The sequence below is a fragment of the Ambystoma mexicanum genome, chromosome 1p (assembly GCF_040938575.1).
Source record: "Ambystoma mexicanum isolate Mex_15411 chromosome 1p, UKY_AmexF1_1, whole genome shotgun sequence".
Classification (NCBI taxonomy): Eukaryota; Metazoa; Chordata; class Amphibia; order Caudata; family Ambystomatidae; genus Ambystoma; species Ambystoma mexicanum.
Genome location: NC_090921.1, coordinates 520,724,660 through 520,744,105, shown reverse-complemented (window position 1 = coordinate 520,744,105; position 19,446 = coordinate 520,724,660). Strand labels below are relative to the sequence as shown.

Here is a 19,446-nt window from a genome sequence, read left to right as displayed (position 1 = left end):
GGATTGAAGGTTCCATACCCATGGGATCATATGACATTGGGCGCAGAGCTCAGGGACTGAAGGTTGCCTACCTATGTCATCATATGACATTGGGCGCAGAACAAAGCGATTGAAGGTTTCCTACCCATGGGATCATATGACATTGTGTGCAGAGCTCAGGGGTTGAAGGTTCCATACCCATGTCATCATATGACATTTTGTGCAGAGCTCAGGGACTGAAGGTTGCCTAACTATGTCATCATATGATATTGGGCGCAGAACACAGCGATTGAAGGTTTCCTACTCATGGGATCATATGACATTGGGTGCAGAGCTCAGGGGTTGAAGGTTGCATGCCCTTGGCATCAAATGACATTGGGTGCATAGCTTCACATCTGTATTAAGGAGCAGTATAAGCATATAGGAGGAACACTCTCCTGGATCATCCCTGGCTAATGGATGATCACAATAATGGCCCTCAGCATGGAATCTGGTAGAACTTCCCCCTCCAAGACCCTATTGAAAATATTGGCCAGGTGAAGGGCCAGGAGAGACCTAAACATCTTGTAGAACTTGACTGAATATCTGTCATCTCCCAGAGTAGTACCGAACTTCAGTGCCCTGATCGTGAGGGCCACCTCCTCCGGGGTAATTGGGTCATCCATGCTGTCCACTGCAAGGTCAGATAAACCCAACATCTACAGAGAGCAAAGGAATCGGGACACCAGCTCTGAACACCAGAGAACTCTGACGCATACAGGGCCTCCTAGAACATTCCGGAACTCTTCCTCTATCTCCCTCCGGGTCAAAGAGGTCCTCACCCTCTGGGCCTTTAATTTTGTCGACCAATTTAGATTTCCAGGCCTCCCGTAAGCACCATGCCAGAATTGTATATGCCCTGTCTTCCTTCTTATGATATTTCTGTTTCAAGAAAATTAACTTATTTTCCGCATCCTAGATCAGCAAGTTTTTCAACCAGGATTTATAAAGGCTCAGCTGTGCTGTCCGTTGTGGGTTTTGGCCACTCACCCTAGTACGCTCAAGGCAAAGTTTCTTTTTCTTAGACCATAGGTCAGCCTCTTCCCTTTGTCTCTCTCGTTTTTTCTGCGTGCTCAGCACAATCAACACCCCGGTCATTGAACTCAAAATATTCCTTAATGCGGGTCTAAAGCATCTTAGCTACCTCCTTGTCCTTTAGCAGCAGGTCATTGCACATTCACCTCCCTGGGGGTCTATGCATGCACCCCTCCCAAAATACCACCCGGACCAAATTGTGATCCGACCATGGGCCCAGGGGCACGGTAACAGAGTTGACAAACCCCTTCAAGACAGTATCAACCAGAATTCTGTCATTTCTGGAGTAAGAGTCGTGGACTCGTTAATAATAAGTTTAGGGGGGCACCTCATCTGCTTTCCACATGAGGGTGTCTGTAACCACTAGCTCAGCGTTGATGCTGTGGAAAGTCCTGGGTTGTTTACACTCACCACATATACTGCCACCCCACTGAGCGTTCCCTGTCTCTCTGTGGGTCTATGACCATGTTGCAATTGCCCCCAATTATCAATTGACCCTCAATAAACAATTTTAATTCCCCTTTAAAATTAACCCAGAACAAAATCTGGCCCTCATTAGGACCATAGACCGACACGACAGTGATAGTAGTTCCCCTTACCAAGCCCTTAACTGCTATGTTCCTCTCCTCAGGGTCCTACAGAGTATCATGAACTATAAGCCTGAGTGGGGACTCACCACTTTGGCTACACCTCTCTTTTTGACCTGGGCCGATGACTAAAATACCTCCCCAATACACCTGGACTTCAGCCCTTGAGGCCCTCTCCTGGTCCAATGGGTTTCCTGCAAGAGAAGCAGGTCAAGCTTGGCTCTCTTGAATTTTCTGAGTACGAGAGACTGCGTAGTAGGAGAATTTAGACCCTGGACGTTGAGAGGCCCTACCACCATATCAATGTTCACATCAGCCAGAAGCTAGCGTTGGATTTCCCATAATGCTCACACCTAAGCAACTGTCCATCCGCCAAATAAGGCATGTCTTTCATTAAACGTAAACCCCAAACTTCCCATGCTCTCTTATCAAGAACGTATAACAAACTTCAGTCTCCCCGCAAAGCAGCCTTCCCACTCCCAGCCGAATACAACCCCTCTATCACCCAGGCGTCCAGTCCCGCCAAGTTACCATCACTGGCTTTGGACCGGACCACCAGGCCTAACCCCTTAAAGTCAACCCCTGAAGAGCCCCCATCCTCTTTCCCCCACCACCTCTCCGCTGCAGCCTCAAAGCACCACATATCTCCACACTGACGACACAGAGTAAGGAGACAGTAGGTATCCCCACCGCTCCCCCCCTAGTTCAAGCTCTGTGGTTTAGCCCACATTGTAATGAGCCATAACATTCACATTTCAGAAACTAGCACATCTAAAACACCATAACATATAGCAGCGGGAGGCCAGAAGCTGCAGCTCCCCCACCCCCAACTCCTCGGCAACCCCAGTCAAATGCCCCGTGTACACAGTGCCCCACTGCCTCCCACCCCCACCTCCACCCGCTGCCTTGTCCAACAGGTAAACCAGTGAAATACTTCTCCACAAACTGTCGGGTTAGGTCAATCAACAAATGAAAAGACCATAAAGGCTAGGACCTTTCAAGGGCCCCCCCCTTGGGGGAGTATTCAATATTTTAAACTTTCTAGAGCCTGCCACTCTATGCCACCTGCTCCACTTAACCTTTTGGAACCCATCAACCGGGGCACTGTCATCTTCCTGGGGCTGCTCGCCTTAAGGACCCCTCTGCTCACCTATGACCCTCTGGATGTCTTCCTCAGGAACCAGCTTATATTTAAGACTGTCATACTCAAAAGAAATGGAAAATGGTAACCCCCAGCATTAACATACCCCTTCTTCATTAAGCCAGTGGGTGAGGGGGGCACACATTCGCCACCTCACAAGTGTGATGGCCGACAGGTCTTGAAAAAACATAATCTTAGAATCTCCCAATGACACCGGCCCCTCTTTCCTGGCCTTATCTAGGATCCTGGTTTTCTCCTCATAGTAATGGAAATGGGCCAACACTGATCTCTGGCCCCTTCCTCCCCACGCGCACGGTGAGCTCTGTCAGTGGTAGGTTCGGCCGTGGAGTCTCCACCAAACAATAGCTTAACAACCTCGTGGATAACCGTTTTAATGTCCCTTTCCGTTTCCCCCTCCCCCTGGATCCCAAAGAACCAGAGATTCTCAAAATCATCCCTTCTGAGTGTCATTTCCGATTCCCTCCTTTCAAGTTCACAGAGCCATATGTCCATATGCAGTTCCATCATGTTCAGTGAGGTTTGATTGTTTTCCAGATGCTGCAATCTGTCGTTGATTTTGTCGACTTGTTTGCCCAAAGTCTCCATGCGTATCCCAATGTCAGCCCGAATACCACGTGTCTGCTCAAGCAGGGCCGCTATATGGTGGAGACAGGATTGAGCGCCAACTCCACCATTCTCTCTGATCTCGACTCCGACCCCAAAAGCAGGTGTAAGCGGGCTATCAAACTGAAACTTCTGTAGGGAGGACTTCCAGTCCATCAGAATGGGTGTGATGGGACCCCACTGCACCCTCACCAAAGAATCTAGTTGTTCCTCAGTACTGCGACGTGGAGTAGCGCTTGGGAACCCCACCGCACAACCAGACAGGTGCATACAAAGGAACAAACACTGCCCTCAGCGTCCCTGATACCAGAGCACGGTCAACTTCCAGGACTCACAGGTGCTTAGGAGAATGAAGTCCACCCATGCCTGGTCCCAGGAGTCAGGTCTGGTGGTGTGACGGAGAGCGCTACAACTCTGGAGCCAAAAAGAGGAGAGGAGCACAGTTGTGGCAAGGCAGAGGAGCCGGAGACAGAAATACTGGGCTGCTAAATTGTCTGACTGTTTTGGAGACAAGGGAGGACTACAACTGTGGCCCCACAGTTGTAGCCCTCTCGGTCACACCATCAGAGGCAGGTGCTCCACTCTTCACTCTCCCTTCCATAAGCGACTGGCACTTTGAGTTCAAAAGATGGTAGTGGGCCCCAACCAGGTACCTCACACCGGAGTCCCTACTCAATGGGGGGAAAGATAACCCGGCCGCTGCAGGCCCTGCCTTCACTGTACCTTGATTAAGGCCCAGAGGCTTGAAAGTCAACAGGGCGGGGAATGGTGATAGCTCCTAGGAGCATAACCCAGAGCAGATGCCCCTGTCAAGGGCCTGACCCCTGCTGCTGGCCCTCACAGGGGGTCTTGCGCTGCAGCCGTCTTCCTCTTGCACCCCCCGCTAGCGCCGTACCGGGACTCACCATGGACCTCACTAGGGGGTTACTGTTCAGGCTTCCGTGCTCGCAGCAAGGAGTGGTCTGGTTCCTCAACGGAGGTAGCTGCCAGTAATGCCGACACACTTCTCCTTCCCAGAGCTCCCGGTCGGGCCTCTCAGCGGGGGTCCAAAACGGGGCGCTCAGACCTTTTTTAGCCGAATGGGGACAGAGCAGTTCGTTCAGGAACGCGGAAGGACAGACAGCACAGTAGTGCCGACCTGGTTTTCAGTCCCAATGTTCGCTTATTAGATACAGCCCAAGTTCTTTATTTTAGACTCCTGTCCTCAACCACTCAACTCCTCTTTCTTGGAGACTTCAACATCCACCTGGATGCCTCCTGTCCCCCCTCTGGACTCTTTCGCAACCTCTGCGACTCTCTCTCACTCTCTATTCTCCCGTCTGGGCCGACTCATTCTGCAGGGCACACTCTTGATGCCCTGATCTCCTCTGACCTTCCCCTCTCTGTCCCTCTCTCCACTCCTCTCTCCTGGAGTGATCACTTTCTCCTCTCCTCCCACCTCACCCTCCCTACCCCACAGGCAAAGCCACCCCCATCACTGCCACCTTCCTTCTCGGTCATCCGACCCATGAAGCGCGTGTCAGTTGAGTCTTTCGCTGCCACCTTCTTGCCCCCTCCTCCCCCTTCGGCTGACTCCCACCCTGACACAGCCCTCTCCACTCTCCACTCTGCTATATCTGATACTCTTGATATCCTTGCCCCTGTCATGAGAATCCGCCTGAAGCCCAAAGCCAAATGTAACTCCTGGTATGACTCGGATCTCGTCACCCTTAAACGCAAGTGCAGGGTGGCAGAGAGGAAATGGCGTGCTTCATGTTCATCCTCTGACAAACTGGCCTGTCGCCTGCTCCAAAGGCAATACCGGCTCTCCGTTCTCACCAAGAAGAGAGCCCTTATCCAAGCCCGCATCTCTGCGGCATCTAACAATTCGGCCGAACTCTTTAAAATCTGCAAGGAGCTGGCCAACCCTGCTGCAGTCTCTACCTCTCCTGTCCCCTCCCAGGCCCTCTGCACGGCACTGGCCTCTCACTTCATTTCAAAAACTCAGGACATCCTGTCCTCACTCTCCTCCTATAACCTCCCCCCCTCTATTCCCTGCCCTTCCTCTGGCTCTTCTGCAGCCACCCCTCCTCTCTCCTTCTCTTCCTTTCCCCTTTTTTCTGCTGACGAGGTTTCAAGACAAGTCCGATCTATGAAAGTCTCGTCAAAACAGGTCCACCCCTGTTCCTCCAAAACTATCAAGGACCACATTGACTCCTTGGCTCCTGCCCTTGCTGACTTCTGCAATCACTCCTTCGCCTCTGGAGTCTTCCCATCCCCGCTCAAGCACTCCCTTGTGCACCCCCTTCTTAAGAAACCCTCTTCCGACCCTTCCTGCCCAGCTAACTATCGCCCAATCTCTATCACTCCCTTCCTGGGCAAGCTCCTGGAGAAACTGGCCATCTCCCAGCTTAATCTCCATGCTGAATGTGTTGGTAGTCTTCATGACCATCAATCTGGCTTCAGAGCTGCCAGAAGCACGGAAACTGCTCTCCTGAACATCCGTGAGGACCTGCTCTCGAACCTTGACTCTAACATTCCATGTGTTCTCATTTTGCTTGATCTCTCTTCTGCCTTTGATACTGTCAACCATACCATCCTGCTCAACGGTCTCCGTGATAACCTCGGTATCACTGGTCAGGCTCTGACGTGGCTGACCTCTTTCCTCTCAAATCGACCCTCCCAGGTCCAACTGGGGTCTTTCCTCTCTGACATCTTCTTCTCTACCTGTGGTGTCCCCCAGGGATCTGACCTCTCTTCCTGGCTGTTCAACCAGTATCTGGCACTTCTCGCCCACCACATCGCCGCTCTCTGCCCCTACTTTCAGTGCTATGCGGATGATACCCAACTCATTTTCAGGCTACCCTCGGCCTCCTCTTCTCCTTCCCTCATCTCTGACTGTCTTTCTGCTATCCAGGAATGGTGTGCCGCCAACGACCTCTGCCTTAATGCCAGTAAGACTGAGATTCTACTCATCGGCACTCCCACTCCCTACTTCCCTGCTGCTCTCTGGCCGGCCTCTCTGGGCCCTCTTCCTGCTCCTACCTGCAAGGCAAAAAACCTTGGGGTCATCTTTGACTCCACACTCTCCTTCTCTCCTCACATATCGACGTATCTATGAAGTCACACTACCAGCTACACCTCCTCAGAGGTATCCTTCCTTTCCTCTCCTTCCCCCAGAAGCTCACTGTCTCTAGAGCCCTGGTTCTCTCTAAGCTGGACTACTGTAACAGCCTCTATCTTAATCTGCCCGCCTCTACTCTCCGCCCTTTGCAACTCATCCAGAACAGGACTGCAAGACTTGTCCTTGGCCTCAAGCCAAGGGACCGTATCTCTCCAGGACTGAAATCACTACACTGGCTCCCAGTGACTGCGAGGATCAAGTTCAAAACCCTCTGCATAGTCCACAAGGCCGTCTGGGGCCTTGGGCCAAAATACCTTCAACTCTCTCTTCCTAAATATCGTCCTTCTCGAGCTCTTCGCTCATCCGCCTCCAACTCCCTCAGGGTCAGCCGCTTCTCCAAACAACGAGTTGGGGGCAGATCTCTTTCCACTGCAGGGGCCTCCCTCTGGAACAGCCTTCCTACCTCCCTGAAACTTGAGGAGAACCACCTCCGGTTCCGGAAGCACCTCAAAATCTTCCTCTTTGCCTCCGCTTTCTCTCCCCCTCTCCCCTGCTAATACTACTGAAACTGCACTGAATCTGCAACTGGGCCATTCACCATTCTCGGCCCAGCCACTCTCCCCTGCACTGCCTCCACGGCAACCCCTGCACTACGGGACTGTGTCTGTATCCATACAGCCCCCCTTCCCAGCACTTGTCTGCACTTACCTCGCACTTGCCACCAGCTGGCCCTTGTTATTTATCCTGTATGCTGTATGCTAATAACCCTGTACTGCACTTTCCCCTCTCCCTTTCCCCCATGCACTTTTCCCTTCCCCTCTACCCTTGCACTTGCGCGATCTGAATGACACCTGGCCTAGTAAGATTGTTGTCTGTCTCCCCTTGTTCCCCCCCTGCCTCGTCGCGCCTTGAAACACTTGTGTATAGGCGCATTACAAATGCCTTATCATATCATATCATGCCTGAGCAGGGCTCAAGCCCAGAAAGCTGGGAGGGGGGAGGGTTTTAGCAGCATCTGTTAGCAGATGTTTGGGTTCAAACAGAGCCACTTCCGTTTTTTTACGTCTTAGAATTTGCTTATTCAAGCTCTCCTGGTTTCTTACATCACCATTTTAAACAATACTTTTATATTGTTTTCCCCATGATCATGTCATATGTCAATCGTGCTGGCGCTCTGCAGAGACATACATTTGACCATAAACTGGTATCTTTTGAATTTTCATGCTCAGAAAATGTCTACTGTAATTTAAAGCCCTGCATTCAGTATAATTAAATGTACAAGCAATTATATAAACATAAATCAGAACTTGAATTTAAAAAATCTCTAATGTTTCATGCGTTCTGACCACGGCAAAAAGTATATCATAGCAAACACCATTATATTTCCCTCAGCTGGCAGGGTAAAATAAAACGTACTGTAGGATCCTCATTTTCACATGCAATGAAAACAAACATTGGCAATGCCCAGAGATTGGGCTTTTGTGTAAGCATGCAAAGGGCATTTACCAGGCACTGCCGTAGTGGTATTAACTGGCCATCGCTGGTAGCAGATGTAAAATCATGCGAGTACCTGGGCATATAATAGCAATGCCTGACAAACGCCTAATACTTACACACAAGTCAAAGTTGTTGGCTTTGCTAATGCTTGTTTTTAACAGGACTTCAGTGAAGTGCACGCATAATGCTAATGTGGAGTGGCTGAAGGCAGAACTGGTTAAAACATTTTCATTACACCAGTTGTGTGTTTACAGCTCCAATTAAGTCATTAACTCCCAGAAGACTGCTTTGAAAAACACTGGCAGGCAGTTTGAGCACAACGTTTGATAGTACGGCTTGATTAAAGCGAGCTCAAAAGAGATCCCAGGAGGATGTGTTTTGGATGGGAAGGGAAAGGAAGTGGGTGGGAATGACCATAGGGATTATTATCGATTGTATGACACTTGTTTGTATAGTGTTAAAGACAGTAATTGTTTATATCTGCTTTTTGATTTCTGTATATGGTTATAACACTATAAAAATCATTTAAAAAAAGAACCAATCGACACCTACAAGCCTTGTGTCCCACCTCATATGCGATTTCTCCCCAGCTGTACTCTAATGCAATAGTTTTGGCCTATAGGTTGCACTTTAGTGTCACACAATGGCCAAAACTATTAAAAGTGGACTTGATAGCATTCAAAGGTGTAGAAAGCAGTGCCAGAAAATCACTCATTTACCCAGCAGGAGACCCATTAGCTTCAATATAAGCTGTTGGTTGCGCTCAGCCAGCAGAAGTAAAACTACAGCTAAACCAACAAATAGGGAGCCATGGGGCACCCAGAGTGTCGGGTCCCTTTGAATTGAAATGGACGAAAGGCCCCGACGCCGTCCCTCCCTACAGGTGTAATGGTTGGTGGAGTGTGAGTGAAATATGTAGCCGTACTTAAACATCCTCTTCTATTTCTCCCCCCCAAAAATCTCTTAGGGCTCCCTGACTTGGTTCCTGATCCGTACTTTATCCAAGCCTCAACCTACGTGCAGCGAGCGCAGCTATACTCACTCCGGTGTGCCGCCGAGGAGAACTGTCTAGCCAGGTAAACGCAAAGTGCCCCCCCTCCTTCCTGACACGCCTGTAATAATAATTGCATCGTTTTCTTTTCCTAGACTTTTCCGGCTTCCAAGCACTGTGAGCCGCCACCTTCTCACAATTCTAAGAATTCGATTTTAACGGTACTTGATGTTTTCACCTGGGAAGGGTGAAAGGCTAAAGGCCACAGGTTTTCAACTGGCCAGGCGCGCGCTGTTCTCGCGCCAGTGCTTTAGCCGCCTAGCTCACCACCACCATGAGAACTATGAGCAGGAAAGTAGGAGCACTGAGGGTGGTCTGACTATGACTCCCATGATCCCTCACCGTTGGCCAGGCTGTCTGGGGCTGCAGGGACTTGTAGGCCAATACGGATGAGAACACTGAGCTCTCCATGGTAGCCAGTAAAAAACAGTATTAATCCTTTTCTGTATACATGTAGTGCTTCTATTAAAAGTTCTTAAAAATGAACCACTTTCACAATTATTATCCTTAAGAAATGGATACTAGTTTTTATTGATCTCTGAAATATGAAAGACTGAGTAAAAATGTCCTGCATTGAACATGAAACCGTCCAAGTAAGGTCGCGCTACTGGGGTGCTAGGCCTCGTTCTAGTTTAACATCATGGATATGTAGTGTGATCAGCCTCCCTGGCCAACCCATTGTAGGGCTCTAGGTTAGGGCAGTACAGGTCCAGACGATGCCTTAAAACCAGGCCAACAACTCTAACAATTAAAAAAAAAAGGTAGCAATGCTACCCACATGAGGCCTGAAGGAGGAGGCACTGGTGTAGGTGCCTGTCCCTGCTTCTACTCACCCTCCTGCGCACATATGCTCATATGAAGGGTCCCGGCAATCCTCTGCCACAAGGATGGGCTCTCATATTGAGGCTGTCGTATCTGGACACAGCATGTATTGCTATATGTGACCTTATGACCTGCACAGACAGTCTACATTACAATGAGAATACCCATGTTCAAAAGAAAAGAGGTTCCCCTGGAAACAGGTGCCCCTGAAAACGTCCAAACTGAGAACTAGGATGACTTGCTTACTTTCTAACTACCATTTTATTCCTAACGTCCAAAAGTAGGGCGGGAACTCATCCCACTTCCAACCTGGAGCTGGAGCTCGAGCAGGAAGCACTTACCAGATCCAAAAACATGGAGGGCTTCAAGTGGCAGACCCCTGGAGGATGGGTTACCAACCTACGTGCGTCTGCCCATGTTAGTGCCATGGACCACTCACGAACGAGTTTATGATTAGGGCATATTCTAGTCTAACATGCGCCAGTGAGCTTCACTCATGTAGGCCCAATGTCGTCCTCATGTGAGAAGGGTTCACCTTAGTGTAGGGTGCAGCGCAATCCTCTCTTGGTCGTCTAATGTTCTTCTCCATTGCAGATCTGCCTACCGACCTGGCGTGAGTGACCTCAGCTACAGGGTGCTGCTCCGCTTCCCACAGAGGGTGAAGAACCAGGGCACAGCGGACTTCCTGCCCGTCAAACCACGCCATGCCTGGGAGTGGCACAGCTGCCATCAGTAAGTACAAAGAGAGAGAGTACAGAGGGAGGCTAGCCATGAAGGAGGAGGAGGAGGAGGAGGGAGAACAGGGGGGATTTGAGGGTAATTTTCTTCTGGTGGCCCCCTGCTCTTGGACAATTCACACTTTTGCGTTTGCCACCGGTATATTTACAGCTTGTGGTTCCTTCGAAAAGGAAACTCACAGCCAAGGTTTACTTGTTCAGTTTTTTGTAAGGTGTGAGTTGAGTGTTGCCTGTTCGTGGAGCCAAGAATTTGGAGCTCCAAATCCAAGACTACGGTCGATAAAGCATTGCTGCCATTTGCAAATAGAGCAAATTGATGTTCCCCCTACGTGGTTGCTTGCAGAAACAAGCAATAGCGCAAACCCATTTAGCTGCAAGCCTTGTACTCGTTAGTGAAAAAAGGCCAAAAAATTGCCCCATTCCTTATTCACCCCCACTCCCTTGTGAGTAAGGCCATGCCATCTTTCTTTACCGCCCTCAGTCGGCAACCAGGGGAGAGGGGCCCTGCACCTTGCAGGCCGTATTTCACCCGTGCGCAAACGTTGTTTGTCCTGCACGTGCGGTTTCTCCATTGCTCTTGTGTGGGCATCCACACCACACCTGCCCGCAGCCTTTACCTGCCGCAGAACCAAGGTCTGCGCCATCTTCGCACCCGCTCCACCCCCGGCAGCCTGGGCTTAACTGATGAGGATTTCCTGGTGTTGAGGGTCCCGTCCCTCACCCCACCCCTGTGAGTAAGGCCACGCCATCTGCGCCATCTTTCGTTACCACCCGCAGCCTGCAACCAAGTGAGAAGGGCCCGCATCTTGATGGTAACGCAGGTTTTTGCCTGTGCACCACCGTTATTTATCCTGCAGGTGCAGTCTCTCCTTTGCTCTTGTGTGGGCACCCATACAGCATCTGACCGCACCCGCGTGCTTGGTCCTGCCCCCCCCTTTCCTCGCAATGCAGTATCAGCTGCTCCAGCCTCTGTTTTGCTACCTGGTGCACTTCACCTTTGGCCTTGCTTGGCCCTGGTTCATCCTCGCTTTGGGCCGTGTCGTGGTCTGCCAGCATCTTGCACACTTCCATGGAGTCCTTTCCTCACCTGCTGCAGCTCCCGTTTTGTGCCTAGTGCCTCACCAGCCCCCTCAGCACTGGTATAAGTGCATATTGCAATGACTCTGCTTGACTTTGCCAGACCTTGGAGCAATTGGTGACTTTGGATCCTGCCTTGCCCTTTGCCTGCGCCCGCATTCTCTGGGTTTCTGCTGCATTACTCCCTTGGTTTTGCTGTGAGCCCTTTGCATCTGTTGCTCCTGCCTTGCTGTATGAGCCCGATCTCCATGTATTTTATCTCCCTGGGCGTACTGTGTTCCTGCACTTTGTGGAAAAAAGGAAAACTCAAACCCTGCTGCTCTTACTCCTCGGGCTGTGCTAAAATACTAGGCCGTTCTACCTATCTGTGTAAATCAATCCGAATTCTATATGTAAAATACTACTTTGTCAATTACTAGGTTTTTAAAAATCTTACCTTGACCAATATTTCTGAAAGTTCACTTTACTGACTGTGCCTCCACATTTGTGAACTGTTCTTTCCCCCGTTGCCTTTTGTAAACTGTCTTATTCCTGTTTTACTGTTTTCATTGTTGCATGTGATTCCTCTTCAACTGACCTGCTGTTAGGTCGCCTGGTGAGTCCTTGTGCATTATGCAGTCCCTTCCTCTGCTCTCCGCCCCCCTACCCTGCAACCATGGTTCTCTCCATCTCTCTTATCCTACTCTAATTCCGACTCTATCAGCTTGCCTGCCCCTCTCTCGAAGCCTGAATGGAAAACATTTAAGAAAGCACTCCTGGTCTCCAGTCCAGGATTACCCTGTTGCTGACACCTATGTCAATGCTTCCTCCAGGCAGACTATTACTGACATTCTCTTTACTGTCCCCGCTCCTGACCTATGGATTCCCCACATAGTCTCAATCTTCTCCCCCCTTTTCTCCTCACCCCTTAACGGTGGAACCAGATGGGAAGTTCTCTTGGCAAACTTCCTATCATCTAGATGCATCATTATTGTCTACCAGAATGGCACGATCATGGCCCAAGGCTCTCAGCCCAACCTCCTCCTTCTTGACAGACATCTTCCATCTCTCTTTAACTTCCTCCCTTCTCCTGCCATTCCTCCAGCTGCCACCCCTCTGGCATCTTTGTCCCCACCGGCAGGTGTTCCTTGCCTTTGCACCCCGCCTCGGAAGACCTTTAAAGGTGGCCACCAGCTTCACCTAGCTACCCTCAATTCTCGCTCTGCTGTCAAACATTGTTCTGACATCTGTCACCTCCTTCAAGACTTTGACTTCGATGTCCTCGCTTTCATTGAGGCGTGGTTCAATGCCAGCTCTGTCACTGCTTTTGACTCTCTCCTTCCTGAGGGCTACAAGATATTCTCCAAGCCCAAGTCAAATGGGTCTGGAGGCACAGTGGAACTTGTCTAACCGGAATGGGTCCCTGCTTCCATTATACCCACTCAATCCTACTCCTCCTTTGAATATCTTGTCTGCAAGCTTTGCATCTCTCCTACCCTCTCAATCACTCTCACTACCATCTACAGGACTCCTGGGCCAATCTCACCCCTTCCTTTTGCAGTGGGTCAACCTCGCCTCCTCTCTTCTGACCTCTACCTCAAAGCTTCTCCTTCTTGGAGACTTCAATATTCATCTTGATTCTCCTGATGTGGCCACTCTACACTTCTGCTAAGCCTCTGCCTGCACTGCCAGTCTCCTCTGTCATTTGACCAATGTAGCGAGTGTCAGTTGCTGCTTTTGCTGCCTCCTTCACCCCCCCACGCCTACTATTCACTCCCACACTAATTCAGCTCTTACTAACCTTCTCCTCTCCATCTCCAAACACCATTGACACCCTTGCCCCTGCCATGAGGATCTACTTGAAGCCTGCTTCCAAGAGCAATAGTTGGTTTGACACTGACTTAGCTTTGTTGAAACGCAAGTGCAAAGCGACAGAATGGAAGTGGTTGCCTTCTAGCACATCCTCTGACAAACTGGCCTGTCGCTTTCTCCAACGGCAATCCAGACTCTCCATCCACTCCAAAAAATGGGCCCATATCCAATCCCACATCCGTGGGCCACTAACAACATGGCTGACATTTTAAAAACTGTAAGGAACTTGGCAATCCTACTGCAGTCTTCGCTTCTCCTTTTCCTTCTCAGGCCCTCTGCACAGCGTGGCCAGCCATTTCACAACCAAAACTCAGGACATCCTGTCCTCTCACTCCTCTAATCCCCCCCCCCCTGCTTGTAGGTATCTACCGGACCCTTCCTCCCCATCTCTCCACCTTCTCACCCATAACAAGTGATGAGGTCACCAAGACAGTCTGCTATATGAAAGTCTCCTCCAAACAGGTGCTCCCCATCTCCTCTACAACTCTCAAGGACAGCATTTCCTTTCTTGCTCCCACCTTGGCTGAGTTCTGAAACCTCTCTTTTGCCAATGGCTCCTCCTCACCCCTCAAGCACCCCCTTGTGCGCCCCCTCCTAAAAAAGCCATCTGCAGGCCCTTTCTTCCCTGCTAACTACCGTCCTATCTCCACTACGCCCTTCTTGGGCAAACCCCTGGAGAATTTGATTATCTCCCAACTCATCCGCCACACTGATTTCGTTGGCTGCCTCCACGACCACCAGTGTGGCTTCAGAGCAGCCAGAGGCACGGAAATTGCTCTCCTGAACACCTGTGATGACCTATTCTCAAACCTTGACTCCAACTCTCCTTTCGCCATTATCCTCCTCGATCTGTCCTCTGCCTTTGATACGGTCAATCATGCAATCCTCATAAACCGGCTCCACGATACCCTGGGTATCCTAGTCAGGGCACTGGATTGGTTGACCTCTTTCAACTTGAATCTGTCCTACCAAGCACAATTGGGCCCTTTTCTCTCCTCTACCTCACTGTCAGCCTGCAGTCTCCCTTAGGCCTCTATCATCTTGCTGTAGCTTTTCAACATTTACCTGGCCCGCTTGCCCAATTGATCTCCACCTTCTCTCGTCATTTCCACTGCTATGCTGATGACACACAGCTCTCCTTTAAGCTTCCCTCCTCTTCCTTCCCTCTTATTCCCGACTGCCTGACCGAAATTCGGGCATGGTGTGCTTCCAATGATCTCTGGCTTAATGCCAGTAAGACTGAGATCCTTCTCAATAGGACTCCTACCCCCTCCTTCCCTCCTACACTCTGCCGCCCTCCTCAGGCCCCCTCCCTTCACCCTCGTGTGAGGCTAAAAAACTGGGTGTCATCTTCGACTCCTCTCTCTCCTTCTCACCTCATATCACTGACCTTGCCAAGAAGGCCCACAATCAGCTACACCTCCTCAGAAGCATTCTCCCTTTCCTCACCTTCCCCCAGAAACTCAATGGGCCTCATTATAAGTTTGGCGGTAGCCGTGCCCTTGTTAAGGGCACGGCTACCGCCAAACTTGCTACCGGCCCGGCACCCGCGAATGGGCCATTACCGGCCCATTCCGAGATGAATGGGCCGGTAATTGCCCATTCACGGGTGCCGGTATGGCCGACTTCCCGATCCCCATTCTGCCCCATAGGCTCGTGGGTTCCAGTCTGCATGCGGGGTCAGACCACGCGTGCAGTCGGCACTGGTGAGCAGAACTCATAATGTTGCAGAGAGGTAACAACGGCACCGGTAGCACTACCGGCGCCGTTGTTGCCTTTCCGCCACATTCATAATGAGGCCCAATGTCTCCAGAGCTCTGGTTCTCTCAAGGCTTAATTATTACAACATCCTCTTCCCTAATCTGCCTCTTTCTTCCCTCCACCCTCTTCAACTAATCCAGAATAGGACTGCAAGATTTATCTTTGGCCTCGAGCCGTGGGACTGCATCTCTGCAGCCTGAAAATCCCTCCACTGGCTCCCGGTGGCTGCAAGGATCTAATCCAAGACCCTTGCATCACCCACAAGGCTTTCTGGGGCCTGGGACCTCTCTACATCCAACTCTCTCTCCCTAAATAACCCCCGCTAGAATGCTCCGATCCACTAGCTCCAACTCTCTACAAATTAGACATTTCTCCAAGCAGAGAGTGGGGGGTAGATCACTCTGTTCCACAGTGCCCCCCTCTGGAACGGCCTCCCTGCCCCTCTCCAACTTGATCCGGATCTCCTTAAGTTCTGGAAGCTTCTCAAGACCTTCCTTTTCTTCTCCTTCTCTCTCCCCCTCCCCTCCAAGTCTCCTCCTGCTACTGCAACTGGTTGCCTGTGTCCCTTATGAGTCTAACCGGGGTCAGGCCTTCCTTCGAGCAGTCTCCCCCTGCTCCCCTGCCTCTTTCCCTCGGGCACCCTTTTACTGACTAGCCTTCTGAGGCTTGTCCACCCCCTCCCTTGCACTATTAACCCCCACCCCAGGCTCCCCCAGGCACTTGCCCTCCTGGACACCATTTAGCACTTGCCCAGGCCTTAACCCCCTCCCTCCGGCGTTTATGCCTTCACCCTCTCCCTAAGCCTCCCTTTGGCCTGATCTTCCCCCTCCCCCTGCACTTGCACGTCTGAATTTCACAAGACCTAGTGGGCCCGTTATTGTTGTTTTCTCCTCTGTTCCACCACCCCCTCTTTTGTCTTGTGGTGCCTGGAAACACTTTCTGCTGTATAGGTGCCATACAAATATCCAACAAAATAAAACAATAAAAAAATTCTGTGAGCAGTAACATTGTTCATTTTCACCTAGTACAAGGAATGTTGCCTCCGATGGGTAGAAAGGCAAATTAAAAAGATATGCTCATCAAGTTTCTTTAAGTAGGATCCACTAAACTAAACATGATTGTCTTCTCAAATTTATCAAGCGTTTGCCATAACTAGTGCTTTAAAGAAGGTGGGTTTGGTATTTGCACACAGTGAGCACAATGATGGGAGTAATCATATTGGGCAAGGAGGAGTTACTTGTACAAAACAAGGTATGTCATTGATGTCAGACAACAAAGAAACCAAATGGACATTGCAAGGCAACATAGTTGGATAAAAGGGGCCCGGCTGATCCAGCATAAAGTGAAAAACAAATACAAGTGCGGAAAATGGAGGTTGGTGTAGCTCACCCTGCTCAAGCTTGCTAAATTGGTGTATGGTTTTATATCCTACACTAGGGGGGCTAGCACCCACACCTCCGGCGACGGCTGCGCGTTGACCTCAGTGGCTTGGTCGCTTGTAGGGATACTCCACTAAGGGCTCGCTTCGTTCGCACCCACCCTTTGGGGAATTGGAAAGTTGAACAGTATACCATCAAAGTTAGAGAAATGTGGACGGAATGACAGCAGACCCATATCTTAAGGGCATACAATGACGCCAATTCAAAGCGTTACGATACTGTCACTTATCACTTACAAATGTTCATCACACAACTTCATCAGTTAATGTTAGTAAATAAACTTCAAACGCCTAAGGAACTGTAGATTTGGACAATACACCATCAAAGTTGGATGCATGTGGAATGGAATGCCACCAGACTCATATGAAACGTTACACAAAATCATCACTTATACACAACTACATCACTGAATGAACTCCAGTGAATGGACTTCAAACACCTTACGAATTGCAGTTTGGACAGTATACCGTTAAAATGGGTGAAATGTGTAATGGAATGACACCAGATCCATGTCTGTAGGATATACAATGACCCCAATGTCAAGTGTTACAAAAATTGTTACATAAAAATGTTACACAAAATCATCACTTAGGATTTTATATTATAGGGTGGAAAACAACGACTTTTTCATGTATATTATATTGAATAATAGTGTGTACAAGAAGTGGTTGGCCTGCAATTTACACACTGAAAATCCACAATCTCAAAGGACTTAAGACCTAATAAAATCAGCACGTGTCAGCCGCTTTGTATCATTCTTCATATATCTTCTCTTTTAAGAGATTCTGAGTTTACTAATCTTAGAGTCCGATCTCTCAAATCGCTTCTTTTCTATTATTTGGGGTGGTAACACCTCCTCCTCCTTCCGACTAATATATATCGTCCCACAAGGTTTGGTCCTTGGGACGCATCTCTTCTCAGCATATCCCTATTTATTTTTAAACCTAGTTTATTCAGTTTATAACAATACAAATACATATTTTATAACTAGCAAACTTTCAAATATTGTCTTAAACAATATTTATAAACACTGAACATTTTCAAGTAACACCCCCCCTAATTTGAAATGACTCCTGCAAAAAAAGGGGAAAAAATAAATAAATAAATCAAATTAAATAATTATTTGCAATCAATAATGTCATTAAATCAATTAAATAAGCTTATCTTATCGTCCATACTCCCCCAGTTCTTCTTTCCTCTAGTTCAAATTAATTTCAAGTCGTATTTCATAAATCCGTTCCAAATTTTATCAAAAATATTTTTTTCCATTGCAAGTTCATAACTACTCTTTGAACATTGCAAATTGAATACATTTCCTCTAACCAAGTATCTCTAGATGGAATGATTGCTGTTTTCCAGTTTCATAGAATCATCCTTTTTGCCACCATCGTAGCTTTCAAGATCCAAGTTACTTGATGATACGACAGATCCTCCAAGTCAGTATCCTCACCTAAAATTAGAGATCCAAAATCGTATTCTCTGTCATCGCCATTACTTTATTCATCACCTCTGCAATCCCGCGCCAAAATGCTTTAGCTTTATAGCAATCTCATAGCATATGCTCAAGTGTACGTCTTGAATGTCCACATCCACGGCAAATATCTGTCAGACTCAGATCTTGTCTGTACACGCGTTCCGGTGTCCAATAGACTCTATTTAGCAACTTCACCTGTCGAGCTCTCTCAGCAATGTTCAAGGACATCTGTTGGATATTTCTGCATAATCCCTCCCGAGTTGTCGTCATTTCTTCGTGAAGGCACTGCGACCAGGAGTCCAAGAGTTCTGTATTCCCACTTGTTTTTCTACTCAGCAGTTTGTACATCCCCAACGCCATATGATCTTGGTGCCCTATGCATTTAACAGAAACCATACGATCAGAATCCTTTAGAACCGTCAATGGTACAGCTCCCCTTAGCAACCGATACTCTCCATATGTACAATCCGTCAGGCCATATTTGGTTCTCAACGGACCTTCAGACAGGTCACCAATCATCCTCACTCCATCCAGAAACCATTTCGCACAAAATACCCCTCTTTTCCTGCTGATGTTAATAAACCCTAACAGACTGTTAATAGACTTTCTTGTCATTCAACGCTGATAACTCCCAGCTCTTTCTCTCTTTCTCCTTGTTTACAGCTTCTATTTAAACAATAGGCCCAGAGCGGGGGTTGGAGGGCATTATCACTTCAGGTAATGCCCCGGGGCCCATAGTTACAGGCCCGAGCAAAGCACCATTGTAGAGCAGGTGGGGGAATTGCAGAATGCCCAGCACTGTACTGCCCGGAGGAAGATTAAGATCTAGCTGCACCAATATGCAGAGACCATTGCCTCCACCAATCACATTGTTGTAGTGCCAAGGGACTATGTGGCATCAATGGTATCAGTTCCCAGCCACACAATGCCAAGGCACAGCTCACCCAGGCAGGACATCAGCCGTGGCACCTGATGCGGATGAAACTGGCTCCAGGAAGGGGGACCCCTCAGCCACAGCAAGCGGCATGCCCACTAGTGACAATGGGTATGTGCACATATTGTAAATATGTGTATACCAACCACCTGGGATGGCACTTATAGTTGGTGTTGAGGTTATTCCTTTTTTTTATGCAGTCTAATGTTCAGGCAAGCAATATTTCTTTCAGTTGCACAGCGTCCTGTGTGTCATTTCAATTGTGCTTTCTCCATTCAGGGAACAAGGGAGTTGT

General features: G+C 49.0%; 1 protein-coding gene across 1 annotated transcript in view; it reads left to right on the top strand.

Annotated features, from left to right (window-relative positions):
- The window catches only part of LOC138574403 (lysyl oxidase homolog 1-like), an 84,525-nt gene that overhangs the window by 14,996 nt on the left and 50,083 nt on the right, over positions 1–19,446 (top strand). Inside the window, exons 2-3 of the mRNA XM_069649405.1 lie at positions 8,973–9,081; positions 10,473–10,610. Of these exons, the coding sequence (XP_069505506.1) occupies positions 8,973–9,081; positions 10,473–10,610 (247 nt within the window). The remainder of the gene's footprint in view (positions 1–8,972; positions 9,082–10,472; positions 10,611–19,446) is intronic.